The 19,523-nt window shown below is 40.3% G+C and overlaps 2 protein-coding genes across 2 annotated transcripts in view; one reads left to right on the top strand and one right to left on the bottom strand.

Annotated features, from left to right (window-relative positions):
• Positions 1-10,330, top strand: part of PRKD3 (protein kinase D3) — a 42,555-nt gene extending 32,225 nt beyond the window's left edge. The window contains exons 12-19 of the mRNA XM_021390727.1: positions 2,154-2,206; positions 2,585-2,657; positions 6,496-6,602; positions 7,186-7,347; positions 7,810-7,908; positions 8,108-8,375; positions 9,282-9,367; positions 10,106-10,330. Coding sequence (XP_021246402.1) covers positions 2,154-2,206; positions 2,585-2,657; positions 6,496-6,602; positions 7,186-7,347; positions 7,810-7,908; positions 8,108-8,375; positions 9,282-9,367; positions 10,106-10,279 — 1,022 coding nt within the window. The 3' untranslated portion in view covers positions 10,280-10,330. The remainder of the gene's footprint in view (positions 1-2,153; positions 2,207-2,584; positions 2,658-6,495; positions 6,603-7,185; positions 7,348-7,809; positions 7,909-8,107; positions 8,376-9,281; positions 9,368-10,105) is intronic.
• On the bottom strand, positions 12,705-19,523 carry NDUFAF7 (NADH:ubiquinone oxidoreductase complex assembly factor 7). Its single transcript, XM_021390436.1, has 9 exons — positions 19,170-19,523; positions 19,025-19,099; positions 18,143-18,253; positions 17,413-17,623; positions 16,842-16,900; positions 16,008-16,121; positions 15,072-15,215; positions 14,627-14,800; positions 12,705-14,240 (listed from the first exon to the last, which is right to left on the bottom strand). The coding sequence occupies exons 1-9, from the start codon at positions 19,521-19,523 to the stop codon at positions 14,028-14,030; spliced, it is 1,455 nt and encodes a 484-aa protein (XP_021246111.1). The 3' UTR covers positions 12,705-14,027.

Below are 19,523 nucleotides of genomic sequence, written 5' to 3'. Positions count from 1 at the left end.
GCAGATACTTTGTGTTCTGTAGCCACCTGTGGAGAAGAGTTCATTGTGTTCTCTTAAACAGTTTCAAAAACTGTATCTTCACTTTTTTTCTAGTTAAACTGTAGCGAGGTTGAAACAAGTTGTCCTTAGAAACTTTTTTGTATGCCTGCTTTTGTTTTCCGTGTGTTCTGTATTACTCCAATACAGACTTGACTAACTTAAAGTGAAGGCAACAATCAGTAGACATATGCATAGCTGTAGTTCCAATTAGTATTTGAGATGCAGATTCAGAGTCCCTTGAGAACTAATATTATTTCCTATCTTAAGTCTATACAATCCTTCTTTGAGATAAGACACAGGTGACAAAAAATCAGGTATGTGTTCACAGAATCGCAGGGGTTGGAAAGGACCTCAAGAGATTGAGTCAAACCCTACTGCTAAAGCAAGTACCCTACAATAGGTCCCACAGGTAGGCGTCTGGATGGGTCTTGAATATCTCCATAAAAGAAAATTCCACAGCCTATCTGGGCAACCTGCTTCAGTGCTCTGTCACCCTTACCATAAAGAAGTTCTTCTGCATGTTAGTATGGAAATTCCTATGTTCAAGTTTTAGGCAATTGCTCCTTGTCCTATCGCTATGCACCACTGAGAAGAGCTTGGCCTAATCCATTTGCCACCCACTTCCCTTCAGATATTTATAAACACTGATCAGATCCCCTCTCAGTCTTCTTTTCCCCTGGCTGAACAGACCCAGGTTACTCAGCCTGTCAGGGCCTCAGCATCAGGAGATGCTCCAGGCCCTGAATCATCTATGTGGCCCTCTGCTGGACTCCTTTTAGGAGATCCCTGTCTTCTTGAACTGGGGAGCCCAGAACTGGACACAGTAGTCTAAATGTGGCCTCATGAGGGCAGAGCAGATCGGGAGGATCACCTCCCTTGACATGCTGACCATGCTCTTTTTAATGCGCCCCAGGATGCCACTGGCCTTCTTGGCCACAAGGGCACACTGCTGGCTCGCGGCCATCCTGCTGTCCATGAGGATACCCAGGTCCTTCTCTGCAGAGCTCCTCTCCAGCAGGTCATCCCCCAACCTGTACTGGTATATGTGGTTATTCCTCCCCAGGTGCAAGACTCCGCACTTGCTCCTGTTAAACCTCGTCAAATTCCTCCCTGCCTAGCTCTCCAGTCTGTGCAGGTCTTGTTGAATGGTAGCACAGCCTTCCAGCGTGTCAGCCACTCCTCCCAGCTTTGTATCATCGGTAAACTTGCTGAAGCACAAAGCTCTTCTGAGAGTGATAAAGGTTCTTTTCAAAATCTGTAGTATGCAGTATGTTCTGCATTCACTTTATAAGTGAAATTGGTTTTTTTCTTCTTTTTTTAAAATTAACATAAGAAATAGTAGGTATATTTATGTGAGGTGCCTGACCTCCATCTTGAAGTCAAAGGGAAAAGGTGCTTTCAGCTTTCACGTATCTTTTCTTGCCTCCTTATCTTAATGTTATTTCTGTAATGAAAACCTCATGTCATCACCTGTTGCAGTTTGAAAAGAAATTGTGCATCTTTTTCTGGTGCTTTTACTTGAAAATTATGCTTCCTAGCTATGCTGTTATATTCCAAAGACTGGAAATTCTTCTGTAGTGTATCCAAGAAACACTTTGAAAACCTTTGTTTATATTATGGATTTTTTTTTCTAACTACCAGGTCTTGTTACCTGTTTTGTTTGATTTCCTTTTCTTATACATTAATTCTGTATATCTTGATGCTACAGAAAATCTGTAGTCACACATATTTGACTGTACAGGATCCACCTAATCCTCTTACCTGTATTTTTCTCTATTACTACTAGAAATTCTTAGTAGTTTAATGAACTCTGATACAATTGCCACGTTACTATTGCTTTTGGTTCTCCAGCTCTGTTGTCTACACTCTCATAGTGTTCTATCATTTTTGTAATCAGTGATATGACAAAAATGGACAAATAATCCCAGCAAAATTTCCAGGGTTGTTCATCTAATGGGTCTGTGAAATGTGAGTTCCAGGTTATGATGTTTTTGCAAAACATCCATAAAAATCATTGACTGGGTTAAAAGTCAATAAAGGCCTTTTCTTTCCTTTTTGCTATCAAAAGCCTAACTTTTCTATTTTCTTATTCTGTTGTATCTTCTTTATTGCAGAAGATTTATCTCTGAGCATCTCTGTTTCCAATTGCCAAGTCCAGGAGAATGTGGTGAGTTGTGTGCATTGTAATAAAAAATAGTGTTTATTAGTCTGAGTAATTTTGAAGTAATTGGTAGTAACAGTATATGACAGAGAAAGCAACGCTCTGGTATTGCAGCTAGAGAAGACCATAGTATGTACCTAACAGGAGGTAATCTACTTACTTGATGCAACTGTTAGTTAGTATTAATGTATGTCTCTCTATACAATGTGGTTAAGTGGAACCCCTTCAGGAAAAGCTGCTTCTTCCCTTCCCTTGAGGGTAATGATATTACCCTTTACATATTTTAACATAAAGTTTAAATACAGCTTAGCCAGTGCTAATTAATATGCTTACGAACATTTTGAGTATGCCTGATGCTTGTGATTTCTTCTCTTCATGCATTAGGATATCAGCTCTGTGTACCAAATATTTGCAGATGAAGTGCTGGGTTCTGGTCAGTTTGGTATCGTATATGGAGGTAAATAAATTCCATTATGCTTTTAACTAAGATGGAATGTAACTAAACTTGTTATAATTGGCCTTTTCATATTTGCTTGCCTGTATCAAGAATATCTTAGTGGAATTTTATCTTGTTAAAAGTTTTGTTTGGATAACTGTGGCTTAGCTTCTTTGCATTTTAATTATAGTATTTCTTACAAATTTTTTTCCTTTTTTTTTTTTTGCATATTGAATTTTGCATTGCTTCAGAATCACTTCATAATATGCATTGTATTTTGATTACAATTAAAGACAAAGCAGTCACAAGTCTCAGTTTGGCCTTGATGATTTTTATTTAAATTGCAAATTCTAACACTGTTGTCTGTATTATACAGTGTAAGAAGTTACGTATTTAAAGAGGCTGTGCAGTATACGCGTGATTTTTATGGATATCTGAGAGAAGTAGCTGAAAACAATTAGAACAGTGCATGTTTTAGTTTGTGCTTTAACAGTATCTTATGCAGATTATTTCACTACCAATTTTCGTCAGCAGGATAAAATAAACAGAGGAATTATTTACCGAAGTCTCAGCTTTAGTCTTCAAAAGTAGTTTTATCGCTTCTTTATTTAAAAGCTTCCATTGCAACTTATAACTTATTTGTAGTATTTAATCACAAAAAGAAGAACTATTGGGAATACATCATGAGCTCTGGTGCCCTATTATTTTTTTAATTTATTTCTTATAAATCCCATATAACATATCTCAAATGTTGAGAAAGCCATGGACTGTAGATCTGGAAAGGAAGAAAAAAAGGGTAACTTATGATTTAAAAGTGGGAAACTTTCTGCTTCTGTCATATTGTCTCTCTAGTCCAGAAATACTGTGGCTATCATTCTTCTGTCTGCCAGTATTGTAGCTAAATACTTTATTACTTCAGCACTGTCCGATGGAAACTTGGTTTGATAATCTGCTTTATATCGATGACGCATGAGAGGATCCCTTGTCCCTACCCCCTGATTTCTTAAAGCGTATTGTAAATTCAGTTACACTTCCTTTCTTATGAACAGAATGTACATAAATACAGGCAGTAGTTACATGTTCTGATTTTACTTCTAAATATACTCCCCTAACCTGCATTTTAGATAAACCTCAGGTGGATATATTTTGTGCTTCAGTGGAATTGCTTACATAATAAATGCTTATTAAAGGCTTTTATCATATTCAGTCTTCTCACTTAATGATGTCTTAAAGCATGTAAGACATGCGTACTTAATTTCTAAAGATGATGAGCTGGATGTGCAAGGAACTAATGTAATTTTCTTCTGTTGGCTGTGCTCGCTGTCTAATTGCTGCTGGTGTCTGGGGAGACAGGATCTGGCGGTTTTGAATGATCTTCTCCCCACCTTTACAGACTTACTGAAATAATAAAATCTACCTGTTAAAGAAATACAAAGGTATAATTAAGTTGCTTCATCTATTATTGCCTTTTTTCCCCCCTCTTCTGGACAAACGTTAGACTTTTGCAAATAGTAAGTCAAAAAGTTTATAGGATATTGATATCTAACTGGTGTTTCTGTCTGTGAGAATAGTTTCCCCCTGCATTTTCTATTTTGGTTCATTTTTAATGGTCTGAAAACTGAGGACATGTATGGGGAAAAAACAATTCTTGATAGTTTTTTACTGATGTCAAACTTCCCCTGAAACCTGGGGTAGTTTTACATCAGAGAAGGAATTTCAGGCTGCCTTTCTGTTAATCTTTCTTTGTGTACTTTAGCTTCTGTAGCTAAGTGTGTTGTTAGTTTGGTGGTTTTATGTTCTTCTGCAACCTTGTGTTTGTTTCTCAGTTTTCTGATGGTATATCTTGCCTAACAATTGCTGATTTGCCACAGAAAAAAATGGCAAAACCCCACACATTTATTTTGAGACTTGTGGCTTTATGCTTTTGCCTTTGTGTAGTTTGTTTTCCTTAGGACTAATGTAATTAAAAAAAAAAAAAATTGTTTTCCAATTGTTAGTTCTATTTGGTAACCTTGTTTAACTCTTTTGGACCTTGAGTGATTCCACTGTCTTACTTTCTCCAGTGGACATAAGCCTGATTTTGAGCCTTTATTCATGAGGATCTTTAAGGCAAGCACTTTGGTTGCTCCATGCAGCCTTTGGAAGCAGTTTCTCTGCCTTGCCTATGCCCTGGCCAGCAGCACTGACTGCAGAGCAGCAGGTGAGGCTGTCAGGGTCAGTGGTGAGCTGTAGCTGGGCTCTCCATAGCCCTGTCTGTAGCTGTTTTAGTAGGTAGAATCCTCTGTGTTCCTTTGTGCTGTAGCTGTGTGCATCATCCCTCCTTCTAAAATAGCTTCCAGGCCTTATATTGAGCAGATAATTACTTTCTTTTTCTTTGGCATGGACTCACTTTATCTGTATTAGTTTAATATTAAATGTTCTAAATTATCCAGGTCTTTCAGTGTGTCCTCCCATTAACCTCTCTGATTTGAATGTGAGAGAAAACAGTTTTAGAAGTTATGGGAAACCTGGGTGCGTGTTTGCAGTTACCCTCTTAGCCCTTGAAATGTCCTGTGTATGCAGGATGCTTCTCACTTAGCTGGTGCAGGCTGCAGTAAGGAGTAGCACAGGCATCATCAGCACTTTTTTTTTTAATTAGAAGCTTCCAGAGCTTTTTGATGGCAACCAGTTGCCTCACGGGTGTTAGCTTTTTATGGCACGTAGTTACCCCCAGTTCTGCAGACTATTAGATACAACTTCCTGAGCACATGGAGTATGTAAAAGTATCTGCTGAAACCACTGGAGAAGACTTTGAAGATCTTCCTTCATGTTTGTCTTGAATGTTGTTTTGTTTGTTTCTCTCTTGTTGTGTTTTTTGTATGTTTTTTACACAAGAAGAGATGCAGGATTCTGGAGTAGGTAACACTTGCTAATGGAGTCCTTTGCACAAGGCAAAACTCCACCTAATACTTCTAACATAGAATCATCTGTGTTGGAAGGGACCTTTAGCACCCATCTGGTCCAACTCCCCTGCAATGAACAGGAACATCTACAGCTACATCAGGCTGCCCAGAGCCTGCTCCAGTCTGATCTTGAATATCTCCGAGGACGGGGCATCCACCACCTCTGGGCAACTTGTGCCAGTGCACCACTCTTACTGTAAAAAAAACTTCTTCCTTATGTCCAGCCTAAATCTCACTTTTAGGTTGAAACCATTTCCCCTTTTTCTTTCACAACAGACCCTAAAAACAGTCTGTCCCCTTCCTATAGCCCCCCTTTAGGTACTGAAATGCTGCTATCAGGTCACCTCAGAGCCTTCTCTTCTCCAGGCTGAACAGCCCCAGCTCTCTCAGTCAGTCCTCATAGGAGAGGTGTTCCATCCCTTGGATTATATCTGTGGCCCTCCTCTGGATGCACTCCAACAGGTCCACATCTCTCCTGTACTGAGGACTCCACATCTGGATGTAGTACTCCAGATGAGGTCTCACTAGCACAGAGTAGAAGAGGAAGATCACCTCCCTTGTCCTGTTGGCCACGCTTCTTTTGATACAGCCCAGGATACGGTTGGCTTCTGGGCTGCGAGGGCACATTGCTGGCTCATGTCCAGCTTCCCATTCACCAGTCCTTTTCGGCAGGGTTCACGTCAACATACGTATCTAAGAGCAGTGTTGCATATTGTTTAAACTTATCTAGAACTCTCCTACTGACGTTGGTCACCTCTGGTTACTCATATACCAGCTGCAGTTTTAAGTACAAATAGAACGATATTGCAGATTTGTATAGAAGATAACTGTTTCTCGAAAAAGGGATTTCTACTGTAGTTTTCTGTAGCTATGAATTACTTGTGCCTCTTGATGTTTGATGTTGACTTTCTGTTCAGGAAAACATAGGAAGACTGGAAGAGACGTAGCTATCAAAGTCATTGACAAGATGAGGTTTCCAACTAAGCAGGAAAGTCAGCTTCGTAATGAAGTTGCCATTCTCCAGGTACAACGTTATTTTTGTATCATGTCTGAGTTTTCCTCAAATAAGCCATTGATATGATTTTGTAATGCCTGTAAGTGCTCTGAATTGATTTCTAAATCAGTGCACGTGATTTTTGAGTCTTTTTGTAGGAAGGAATCTTGTAAGTAAGGGAATTGCTGAGCATTTGATAGTGTTGATAACTTGAGGATGGTATCTGCTGCAGTAGACAGATGATGCACTGTGGACCTGTACTTTTGGTCCTTTGTCTCTCAGGCAGCAGGAAATTGTAGTATCTTAGGTAGTCTTTCATTACTGACTCCCCTGTGGAGGATGCCATGCGTGTTCTGTACACAAGCTACTGAGAATATCAACTGTAAAATTATTATGGATAATTTGTGCCAAACAAAAAAGTCTTAATAGTGATAGTTGGTGTGTTTCATGGATTATCATGTATGTTTCAAACTAATTTCTTGCCTCTGATGTGCTTGTTTTTCATTTCTAACTCTCTGCTTAACTGCTCTTTGATTTGTAGTACAATATTTCTGCATAATTCAGAATACTTCATGCTGTTTTATTATAGTGACATACTTCTACTTTATTTTAGAATTTGCACCACCCTGGGATTGTGAACCTGGAATGTATGTTTGAAACCCCGGAACGGGTCTTTGTTGTGATGGAAAAGCTGCATGGTGATATGCTAGAGATGATTCTTTCCAGTGAGAAAAGTCGACTTCCAGAACGAATAACTAAGTTCATGGTCACTCAGGTTGGCATTCGGTCTCTCTCCTTGGGAGGAAAGGCTAGATTTGTCTTTGATACTTATGTGAGAATGGAGTCTGGAGGAGGGTTTCCTATGTGTTATTATAAGAGACAGCAGAAGGAGTTGTGTATCTAATGGCAGTTGAATAAACATGGAAAGAATTTTGAATATTAACTTTTTCTTATCCTTCTTTCACAAGACTTAACATTATGGACATCCAGTGATGTACATCAAAACTGTAAGCATTCAAAAAAGTGGAGTTAAAAAAAGTCCAGGTTTTGGACAGGTTAAACATCAGCACAAAACCATTGGTTCCAGCGTACTGACTGGAAAGATAGCACTTGCACAGTATATAAGAATTAATTCTTCCAGACTACACTGATACAAATTATTGTACTGCTTAGTGTGTGGCATCTGATGCTTTGGATCTATTTAAATAGTTACAAAAATTTTCTTTTGTTTTTGTAGATACTTGTTGCTCTGAGGAATTTACACTTCAAGAATATTGTGCACTGTGATTTAAAACCAGAAAATGTACTACTAGCATCAGCAGAGCCATTCCCTCAAGTAAGTGAAGACTAAGAAATACTTATTTCCTCACTTTGTGGTTTTTTGGTTTTTTTTTTTTTCTTTTGGTCTCTGTTTTGGTGCATAAAATATTTAAACGACATCAGGAACAGTACCAAGTACCACCCTGGTTTTGCAAAGTAGTACGCTTTGGAGATCAGCCAGAGATTTCTCAGTTTAAAATACATTTCTTTTGCAGGTGAAGCTGTGTGATTTTGGCTTTGCACGTATCATTGGTGAAAAATCTTTCAGGCGCTCTGTGGTGGGGACACCTGCTTATCTTGCCCCTGAAGTGCTCAGGAGTAAAGGTTACAACCGCTCCCTAGACATGTGGTCAGTTGGAGTTATTGTCTATGTGAGCCTCAGTGGTACATTCCCATTTAACGAAGATGAGGATATAAATGATCAGATTCAAAATGCAGCATTTATGTATCCACCAAATCCTTGGAAGGAAATCTCTAGTGAAGGTAAAGAAATGAACTTTCTTTATTAGAACATCTTTATGTGTAGGTAATGCATTCAAATGCTTAAACCACATGGTTCACCGAGAGAGGAGCGCAAAAATCATTAATAGTTTGGGTTTTGTAGGCTATGCCAAAATGGCTAAGTGTGAGCTGGCATAGACATGGGAAAGGGGAAATGTTAAATACTATGACGTAGATCATTTTCAGAAAAGAAGGAGCCAAGAGATTTAGTGAGGAAAAATGAAACAACGACTTGATTGCATTCATAGAGAGTGGGCTACGTAACCCGAAACTCCTCAAAAATCCCAACAAAAAGTTAAATCTTGTCTGAGTATTTGCTGAACACTGATGTCTTAAAACATACTTTCTTTAAACTACGATACAATTACAGAAATGGTTCAAAGTTGAGTCTGGAATTTTGTTTTGTATATTAATAAGCAAAGCAAAACCAGAAGCTGTATGTCAGATCTGAACAATCTGGAAGTTGACAAGGTTGGTCTTCAGAGCTCTCTAATGCCGACTTTGTTAATCATATAAACATGATTATATGATTAACACACAGGTACGTGTGAAAAGACACATAGAAAATTACTCAAATAGTGGAAGTACCTACATCACGCTAGAACATAGGATTATGCTCAAGCTTTATTTGAACGCTTCTGAAAATTACTGAAATTTTAACAGGTAATATAATAAAGCTTCTATCATTTCTGTCAAAGGAAAAAAAAAGCAACAATAAAAACAAACTTGCCCATGCCTATTTTTTAGCCTCATTTAATATAAGCAAAGCTACATATAAAATTCAGGGGCTTGATTCACTTTAGAAGAGTTCAGCAGTATATGCACAATGTGAAAGATGTGATTAATATTTAAACAATATACTTTTTTTTTTCTGTTTCTCATTGTTAGCCATTGATTTAATAAACAATTTGCTTCAAGTCAAGATGAGGAAACGCTTCAGTGTTGACAAATCCCTTAGTCACCCGTGGTTACAGGTAAAATGATGTGCCTTCATCCCTATGCTTATAATGGACGAATAACAATTTTTGTATGAAATCCTTCAGAAGCTTAAGTAAAACTACTACCAGTAGTGCCTGTGAACAAACACCCACAGAGTATTTCTGGTTTTGGTTTAATATTTTATGTGCTTCGTTACTCTGCCCATTTCTTAATGGCTTCATTCCTCAGGGAAAATTGTTCCCCTCTCTCACCTTCCTCCTTATTCCCTGCCTGGTGCTAACCTGGAGTTCACTGTTCTGTCGCTTCTGAATACAGACATGGAGTCTCACTGAAAACAGCACAGCTGCATGATGTTCAGTGCTAAAGATGGTTCACAAACTAGGGTGTGCTGTAGATTGTAGCCATTTTAGAAGATAATTGTTTGAAATAGAATTTAATGAGTAACTAACTTAAAAGACATTATACAACTTAAAAGACGTTAAGGGGAAAATCCAATTAATTTTGAGCACAAACAGTACTGGAAATAGTTTCACTGTATGTATATATACATAAACATACTAGTACAATTAGTTTTATACTAAAACTCATCTATCTTCTAGCAGTTTTCATGATTTCTAATGCTACAGCCTTGGGAACTAGCCTGTTTAATTTTGAACTGTTCTGTTGGTTTTATCTTGTTGTTATTTATATTAAGAGACAAATTGCTGAATTTATCTTTGGCAATATAGGGCTGCTGTTTCTTTAACTGCTTCATTAACTCTTCTACTCCTTAGGATTATCAGACTTGGCTTGACCTCAGAGAATTTGAAACGCGCATTGGAGAGCGTTACATTACCCATGAGAGTGACGATGCACGCTGGAAGGAACATGCGTATGAACACAACCTTGAATACCCCCAGCATTTCATTATGGCTCCGAATCCAGATGACATGGAAGAGGACCCTTGATTTATTCATGTTGCTAAACTGCAGCAAAGACTGACGCACCAGACAGAAACTGAAGATAAGTTTTGGAACAGCTGTCGCTCTTTCTGAATGCTTTACACATAGCTCAGCGTATAGAGCCTCAGAGGATTCTGTGCTGATGTGGGGATAGACTCACGTGACAAGCTTCTCTTCATGTCTGACCTAAACTATGACTAGTTATTGGACAGTGGGATAAGCCCCATTGGGTAACGCTGCACCAAGTTGTATGGCTACAAAGCCATTACTGAAGTGTAATGTGTACAGATGGAATGCTTTGCATTTTTCAAGGTTTTCTTTTTTTTTGTAGCCTACACAGTAAGAATTTTGTAATGGTTTTCTAATCCCTATTTATCCCTATTTACTAGGCCATAGAGGACTGTTTTTTGTTATTTAGATACATCTCCTGTTTCGTAGACTGTGCATTGTGAAAAGAGGTTGTGAAAGGAAATCAGTGCAGAATACCTTGGCTAATAGAAAAACGTGGTGGTTTAAGGTTGAATATGGCTTCACAGGTGAAGGAGTAATTTGCTGCTGTTAAGACAGTTAGGTGTGTCTGTCTTTGCCCTAACTGAACTTTTTCCAGATACCAGAAAATAAGAGAAAACATATAACTTCTTACATTCCTTTTGAATTGCTGGCTGACAATCTGAAAAGACGACAATCAGAGCTGTGCTACTCCTCTATTTTGTCTGTTGAAACGGAGCAATAAGCCCCAGTAGTGTGTTGCTATGCGAGGCTGGTGCGTGTCATTGATACGCACCAAAGGCATTTTGCCTTAAAACTACATCAGTAGTGCAGAGAGCACACAAGACTTGATGTAGCTTATCCTTTCACTCTGGAAAAAGTTTATAGCAGAAAGATGTGGAAAGAATAGGGAAAAACATGCAGCTTTCTTCTGTTGTTCAGAATAACAACATTTTTAAATTTTCTAGTATTTTTCTAATTTTTTTAAGGTTCCCTCGACTTACATCAGGAATAGTTTGTAGCTTGCTAGCTTGTGTCTTAATTCTGTTCCATACCTGGGTGTGAAAAAATCACCTGTTGCTTCCACCAGGGTAGCTAGGCTGAAGGAGAAAGGGCTTTGCCTTCCTTCCAACCTTTCCCTGTAGCCTCTCCTGTCCCTGTCATTGCGCTCAGAACTGTTTTGAGCTGAATGGAGAGTCAAAAACCAACCCCAAATTCAGTTTTCTTTTTTTGCAGATGCCTCAGTTGCTGGATTCCCAACCATTTACTGGACTTTGGCACAAGAGAGATGAAGCAGCAATATTCTTTGGAAATGATTCCCTAGGATCATAGTTAAAATGCACTGTATTTCAGGGAAGTTTGAGACTTTGAGTGCTAAAGGCAGATGGAAGAGGGTTTTTTCTCCTCACCTATGAAAAAAAAAGTGGAAAGAAAAGATTTCCTTTGGTGTGGAAACAGCTGCTTTGTGCTGCTGGAAAATGCTGGATGACCCTACAAGTCCCTGATATGCCAAGCTACTTAAATCCAGCTTAAACTACCTTAATACTTATATAGACTTGAACTGCAAAGGTGAGGGGGGAAGCTTTGGAGTAGCTCCTTTCTCTCCTACAAAATTTGTTTGTGTACGTAGAGAGATATTTCTTTTCTCCTACTGTTGTTCAGGTAAGGAAATAGATGAGCAGACGTCTCCTAAGTTGTTAGATAATCACGAAATTTTACCAAGTTGTTTTGGTGCTGGCAGCTGCTTGCAATGACAGTAAACTGGTAGTAAGAGCAGTGGCAGCAGCAAAAGTAGATATGCGGGCAGGTTTGGGTCCTGAGCGTCCCTTCACTTTTCCAGTTGCTCTTAATGTAACTGCTGTTGTGTTAAAGGTATCTAAGTAAATAAAAGCTGAAGTCTGGCTTCCCTGTTAGAATACACCTAACTTTGTAGAAAAATCTTGGTTGAATCTGCACAGCAGTTTGCTACAGCCACCAGTAGGCAGAGTATTTCTGTCCTTCCTACAATTGTGCATCCTCTCTCCTAGCGTGTTTTCCTCAGGTTTGTGCAGGGATGTTCCTGATGGGAGTCTGCGCCACTCCTGCACCAAGGGAGGTCATTCTTTCTCCTTTATGCTGTCAAAGCAGTGTAAAGGAATTTGAAAGGGGCAGAACTTGACTCTTAACCTTGCCACCCTGTTTAGGTGAGGTTTTGGGACCGACTCTTCTCCAAGAGGCACTATTTCTTTTTTATCTTTGGAAACAGAACAATCACCTATGAAGTTGGTATTCTAGTATTGGCCCAGGCTTGGCAAGGGAAGCAATCTTTTTTTTTCCCCCCCCCTCTAACTTCTACTACCCAACTGACCAAGCTTCAGTGAAGCCATTGCTCTCTTCTATTCCAGCTGTAATAATATGGATACAGTCTAGTTTTAAGCTTCAGATTTTAAATTTGATTTGTCACTGTCTTTTTTTTTTTTTTTAAAGGGAGAAAAGAAGCCAGCTCAGTTGCTTGAAAAGCAGAACATGAGAGAGGAAAGGGCTACAGTAAGAAATAAGGCCTGGCTGATGTCTCGCCCCATGAAGTCTGCTTTGTGCTGGAAAAAAAAAATATTAGCTATTTATTCTTAACTTGTATTAAAAGGAATGCTGTTAGCTTTTGGAGTGGATTGCCTGATAATACATGCACATATGCAGACTTATGGGGCCAGGCAATACAAGCTGGTAGCTGAGGAACCAAAAAAATCAGACACGCATTCTAAGTAAACTTTTCTCATTGAGTAGCAAAAATAGCTGAATTTCTGTATTCCCTTTTTTCTACCTTTACTGCAAACTTTGACAGCAGTAGATTATAGTGTTTAATATCCTTTCCCCTAGGTGAATTAAGTTGCATTCAATATTGCTATGATGATGCTAGAAAAAAGCTCATGTAAAATTTTATAGCCTGAAATGGACACTGTCAAGTACTTTTATATTTTTATACATCCAATTGTTTGTAAATATCCTCTGATAAGCTTGAAAATAAAATTTATTTCCCTATCAGACTTGTTCCTTTTATTTATGTGAACTCTCTCTCCTGTAAACTTTTCTTAGAAGTAAACGTTTCTTCATATTTCCTTGTTTGTGGATTTGTCTGGCATCAGATATACTCTGTTGTGGGAATTCTGTTAGCAGTTGATTTCTGATAAATAACTTCTTTACATCCTTCCTATTACTGTTCTCTTCATAAAAACATCTTCAAGGATGTCAAGGCATGTTGTTTTAAGCAAGTACCTCAGCTGAGTACAGTTGAAGTCTCTCAGATCATGTTTGTCACTGACGAGTTTTAACTTGATTCCACTAGACAGCATTCCTCTTAGCTTTGTAGTAAGACCCCTGGAACACTGTTCATTCTCAGCTCTGTGTACACTGGTTTCTGTATACTCGGTTCTCGATTTCTACACATGTGCAACTGCCTGACCAATTTAAACCACTAGTTTTACTCTGAAAGCACTCTCTTCCAAAATGTGTCTAGGCTCTGGTATGTAGGTTGGTATGAGAAAGGTTGGTGTGAGGAAAATTGCCTGGAAGAAGTGTGACATTTCACGTGCCGTCAGTTTAAAGATAAATCGGACTGCTTAGTTCTTACCTTACTGCTTACTATTGCAAAACATTTAGTACATGAAAATATGAAATGCACAGGACTTGAGTGCTTTAACTTTTTAAAAAGTTTTGTTTAATAGGTTGCTGCTGAAAGCTACCACTGTTACACATTTTGGTAAGTAATTGACATTATTTGTGACTGAACTTACTTCAGTGAGAGTTCACCAAATCCAGCAACAGGTGGTAGGGGAGACTTGGACTGTGGATTATCTTTCTTGATAGGACGTACAAGTCTGTGATGAGGCAGTAAGGCAAAAAAATGAAAACAGTCTCCCATTTTCTTAGGGTTCATCAACATATCAAAGCTGTGGAGTAATTGCTCATGAGTCGCTGAGTCACGTGAATTCTGCAAGAGCACCTAAAAAGAAAAAGGCAGCAGCTGTAGCCTTTCCTGCTTCCCTATACATTCCCTCATACCTGTAATCTGCCCTTGCATCCTTTCATCTGTCCTAGTGTGAGAGTCCCACAATGTTCAGTAGAACGGGTGAGCTCACTGATGGAACTTGCACATTAAGCACATACCAAAGTTTTGCATTAAATACTCCTACAAGGATTACGATTAGTCCACTTTGAGGGCTCCAGAGTAACATATATCTAAGGGACACAACTCTCTGCTACCTCAGACCAACAAGTAGTTTTAAACAACATTTTATAAAAATCTGATTGTAAAAGCAGCTGTCTTGCTGCCTAAGAGCGTTGCTTGTGAACCAGGAGTGCATTATATACCTGCAAACACGACTGTACCTGCAATCGGAGGTCAATACCCATGTTTTTTAAGAACTCCCGTTGTTTTACGGGGCCCAACGTTGCTGTTCTTCCCTCTGCCATCTTTCGAAGGTAGCTGAAATCAACATCTGCTGTCAGGTCTGCTGTACCTGGGGCTTTCAGTACATCATGAAGTTTGTGATTCCGGAAACCCTGAAAAATTAAATTGGAAGATTACACTCAACTGTAGTTACCTAGTTACCAAAGATGTAAACGTAGCAGGGGCTCAGGTAATGCTTCCTATCAGACAGAAACCCTGATAGGTACTGATGAAAGGAGAACTCAATTGCACAGTTTTATGGCTATGGCATAGTACAGTTTTTGCTGTTATGTCTAACCAATACCTTTTTTGCACAGGAACTTAATGATCCAAGGGAGAAAGAAAAGATAAGCGAGTGTTTTAGCATAGTACTTCCGGACTTACCCGGAAAGTGTCAGTTTTGGTTCCATCGTGACCATAATCAGCAATGAGTGCAGCCCCACCATCCTTTTCTATACGACAGGCAAGCCTCTGGATGAGGACACCAGCCTCAGGACATACTTCCACATGATCTCGTGTTTCTTCAGGCTAGTGCAGAGTTCAAAGACCAAAATACCTGTATTAGCAAAAAAGTACAGGGCAAGAGTATTTCACATGTGACTTCTTGGGACTCATCACTGTTTGGGCACAGAGATACAGGGGCATAGTCCAAGCTACCTAGAGCTTGAGCTAGTTTTTGCTAATGGTCTCTTTCAATTTGAGTTTTCCAAGTTTTCAATTTCCTTCATCCCTTGTACAGCCCAGTCACTGGAATGAGTTTTTATAACAAATGAGAATACGTGCATGGAGTGGAACTGCATTACTGTGGTAATAAAAATTAAAATAACACTTCAACCATGCATACACTTCAGAAAAACCTTTCTCTGTAAAATCTCGTAGTTGGTTTTAATCTCAATTACTTTAAGAAACCAGTGAATTTTAGAGAGAAAACGTCTTGGACACTTGCCATTAAAGGTCAGTACAGCATGCATAGCCAGTGACTGTGTACACAGGAGGTTGAGAGCCTGGCTTAGGTAGGGCCAGTGCTGAGAGGGTGATGTGACAAATGCAGCACAGAACTGTTTGTTGCTTGCTGAATCTATGCAGTGTCTAAGCCCTGATTCTGCTAAATTTGATGTACATGTTTATTGCTGTGCTATACTTTCAAAGCACACAAGGTTTAACGCTGCTGGAAGCTTTGTAAAGTAAGAACTGTAAGCTGTGTTTACTCATCGATGGATGGAGAGTCATCATCTTCCTGTCAAAGAAACTGAGAGGCAATATGCGACTTTAAAGAGACAGTAGTGATCTAATTACAAACTCTGTCAGGTGTAACCTTACCTGAATAAAGTTTTCTGTTGCAGGGGTCCTGGATGGCGACAGGACAAACCGCAGCTGGTCAGGGACTTCTGGGTCTATATCAACCAACACTTCACGCCAGCCTTTCTCTGTTCTCTGTTTAATTAACCCAGAGTACTCATTTTACACTCTAATAGGTACGCAGTATCTTGTTCCTTTGACTGAACTACTCTGTCAAGCATTTTCTCAGAAATTTTAATTAAGAACATAATGTGCTATTAACAGGTACTCATTCCTAATTAATTTCAGTAACTGCCTTCAAAAAACCATGTGAAAACTGGTCAGTAGATTTAATAAGTTCAGGTTGAATTAAAAGGAATAAATGATGCCGTTGAGAACAATTCTTTTGACAATTCACTGTTCAACTTATTAAACTGAAATTATTCTAGCAATAATTTTTCATAAATATTCTGAAATTGAAGGTGAAAGGTTCTTCTGAATCGCATCTAGACTCCATTTTGCTATTCACTTTGCTGTTCAAGTGAAAGCCATTCAGAGCACTGTCTTTGCTAGCAGTACACAAAATAATGCTGAAATACAAACCTTATTCATGTTGTGTAAGAAATGAGGAAAAAAAAATAACTTATCTAAGCAAAAATTAGTCTTTAGGTTTCTAAAGCTTTTCTCCATGCAAGAACAATTACTAACGTTACAGCTGTCAGACGAATTAAAGCCTTATTTGTCCAAGCTTACTTAGAAACATTTCATCACTGTAGTCAATGTACGTGTCCGGTTTGGCACCATAATTCTATTCTTCCCCAAGGAGAAAAGGCCTTTAGGTATATGGTCACATTTACAATATTCTTCTTGCTATACCTGAAACTTATGTATTGGCAGGGCATCCAGAAACTCGTGCGCTAAGTAAAAGCTGTAACCTGGGGGAAGGTTTAAAACAACAAAAAAAAACCATTAAATTATATTAAATTATTAATGCTTTCATAGCAGTTCCCAATGGAAAATTAAAAATTAAAACGCCTTTTTTTTTTTTTTTTTTACTTCTAAAGCATTAAGCTAGTTAATGGCACTGTGAAATAATTATTGTTCCCAGCTTGGATACATTAAAGACAACATTTCTATAGCTAGCTATAGCTTCCAGAGCATGGTTGTTTTTTTAGGATTTGTATCTCATGAAAGGACTATTATAATTCCTGTGCCATTATTTGGGCATAAACAGTAAATGGTTTCTCAGGCAAAGAAAAATTCAAAATATATGAAATTGGATAGCTATCCCACACTGAAGTTACAATTCTCATTAATAAGTTTAAGATCCTGCCTTAGACTTATGCAAGAATTAGGAGCTAGTATGTGCAACTGCATTTTTACCCATGAGGAAGGTTAGCAGAGATGTCCTCAGTTACCCCTGTAACAGGATGTTCAAGCCCCTTACCTTGTGGTACATCTTGAATGTCTCTGTACCAGTAAATGGGAATTCCAGTCTTGCTAATGCCTTTCATATAAGCAGATATGTTCTCAGGGTTTGACTGCACCTTTCCTCCTGTCAGCATCTGTGCTTGGATCGTGCTGAGTTTGGGACTCACTTCTACCAGATGAACAGAGACATCACATTTACTAAGTAAAGAGGCAAGCTGGTTGAAGACCTGCAAAGGCAGATAAGTTCTATTAGGCACAATCATATTCCGTATACCTTCAAGAGTGAAGAATAAACATAATGTGATTAAGGGTTAATTAAAGCAATAAGCCCAGCCAGCCCCTGAAAACCCAGGAGAACCCAACATAGATTCACTCCTGCACTCTTGTCCTCCCTGCTCCCTGCTGCTGCAGGCACTGAGGCCTCACGCTTATGCAAGCACAGATAATGAATAATTTCATGAAATTCCATCTGTAATGGAATATTCCTGGCCTCCCTGCCAAGCAGTGTTTGTGCTTGTGTTACATGTGTGCCTGCACTGTCCTGCTGTCAGTACAGAAGCCTGGGCTCTTCTCTAAACAGCACAGACATGCACGTGTTTTAGTTAGACTACGCTGTAAATCTGACTGCAGTGATTTGTTTGCTAATGAACATTAAACCCCAAGAGCAGAACCTTACTTCTTCAGATCACAGTGCAGCCACTAAATAAGATCAGAAATAGGGAGTATTACAGTCAGCTTTCACCTACCCGTAATATATCGCCTGTGAGGGTGCCCGTCCCTGGGCCCAGTTCCACCAGCTGGAATGCATTCTGTTTGCCTGTGGCCATCCACTCACTAACGTACCATATTCCTATTAACTGATGAAAACAACACACAGTTACACTTTAACTCCAGAATCTGTGGAAAGTGACATCTGCCTTCTGTCTGGTAATAGCTAAGAGTGGCAGTATGTTCTCTCAGAACTTACAGATGGTGTCCCAAGGTATAAAACAGGAAAGGGCTTACGAGTCTCCTGCAAAAACAAACCACTCTGCCAAACAAAGTCCTCTTTTATAGAATCATAGACTCATTCAGGTTGGAAAGACCACGAAGGTCATCCAGTCCATCCCCACCATGCCCACTGACCATGTCCTTCAGCACCATATCCACACGGTTCTTGAACACCTCCAGTGACAGTGACTGCACCATCTCCCCAGGCAGCCTCTGCCAGTGCCTCCCTGCTCCTCTGAGTTAGTTTTTCCTAATATCCAGTCTGAACCCCCCCTGGTGCAACTTAAGGCCACCACCTCTTACCCTAGTGCTGTTACCCAAGAGAAGAGGCCGAGCCCACCTCACTCCAACCTCCTTTCAGGTCCCTGTAGAGGGCAATAAGGTCTCCCCTGAACCTCTTTGTCTCCAGACTGAGCCATCCCACTTCCCTCAGCAGCTCCCCATAAGACTTGTGCTCCAGACACATCATAGCTTCGTTGCTCTTCTCTGGACACGCTCCAGGGCTGCAGTGTACTTTTCGTAGCGTGGAGCCCCAGTGCTCGAAGAGCAGCCTCAAATCTTTTGGCAAATGCCTCCCAGCAGAAGCCCAAGAATGAAACCTAAGCCTCCCTGAGCGGGACACAAGGGCTGCGCGTCACCTCTCCAAATATCTGGCTGATCTCCGGCGAGGTGATGAAGTCCTCTCCGACGCCGCCCCGCCGCGTGTAGTAGCCCTGCGGGGGGAGGAGATGAGCACCAAAGGGCCGCAGCGCTCAGCTGGGCCCCCACCCGGCCCCGCCGCACCTGCCCGGGGTTGGTGAGCGCTTCCCGCATGTACTCTGCCACCGTCACCGGCCCGGTGGCGCGCAGCTTCAGCAGCAGATGCCGCAGCACGCCGCTGGCCTCGCTGCTCCCCGCGGCCCCCACCTCGCCCCCTGCGCCCGAGCAGAGCCGCGCCGCCAACGGAGCTAGAAGAGAAGAGAAGAGAGGAGAGGAGAGGAGAGGAGCGGGGCTCAGGGCGGCCCGGCCCGCTGGAACCCGCGGCGGGGCGGGGGGAGGAGCGGGCCGGCGGTTACCGTGGTGACGGGGAAGCCGATGGCGGCCGGCGAGGCCCAGGGCCGTGGCCAGGAGCGCGCGGCACGCCGGCGGCAGCACCAT

This window comes from Numida meleagris, chromosome 3, assembly GCF_002078875.1.
Source record: "Numida meleagris isolate 19003 breed g44 Domestic line chromosome 3, NumMel1.0, whole genome shotgun sequence".
In the NCBI taxonomy this organism is placed as follows: Eukaryota; Metazoa; Chordata; class Aves; order Galliformes; family Numididae; genus Numida; species Numida meleagris.
This window is presented reverse-complemented; position numbering and strand designations above follow the sequence as displayed.

Bases quoted from the DNA above. Each gene is read 5' to 3' on its own strand.
- NDUFAF7 (XM_021390436.1), bottom strand. From the start codon at position 19,523: ATGGTGCTGCCGCCGGCGTGCCGCGCGCTCCTGGCCACGGCCCTGGGC. The intron at 17,624-18,142 runs GTAGGTGAAAGC...CTGCCTTTGCAG, and splicing joins TCACAGGCGATATATTACGG to GTCTTCAACCAGCTTGCCTC. The intron at 14,241-14,626 runs GTACAGTCGTGT...TTTTCTTTTTAG, and splicing joins GTATTGACCTCCGATTGCAG to GTGCTCTTGCAGAATTCACG.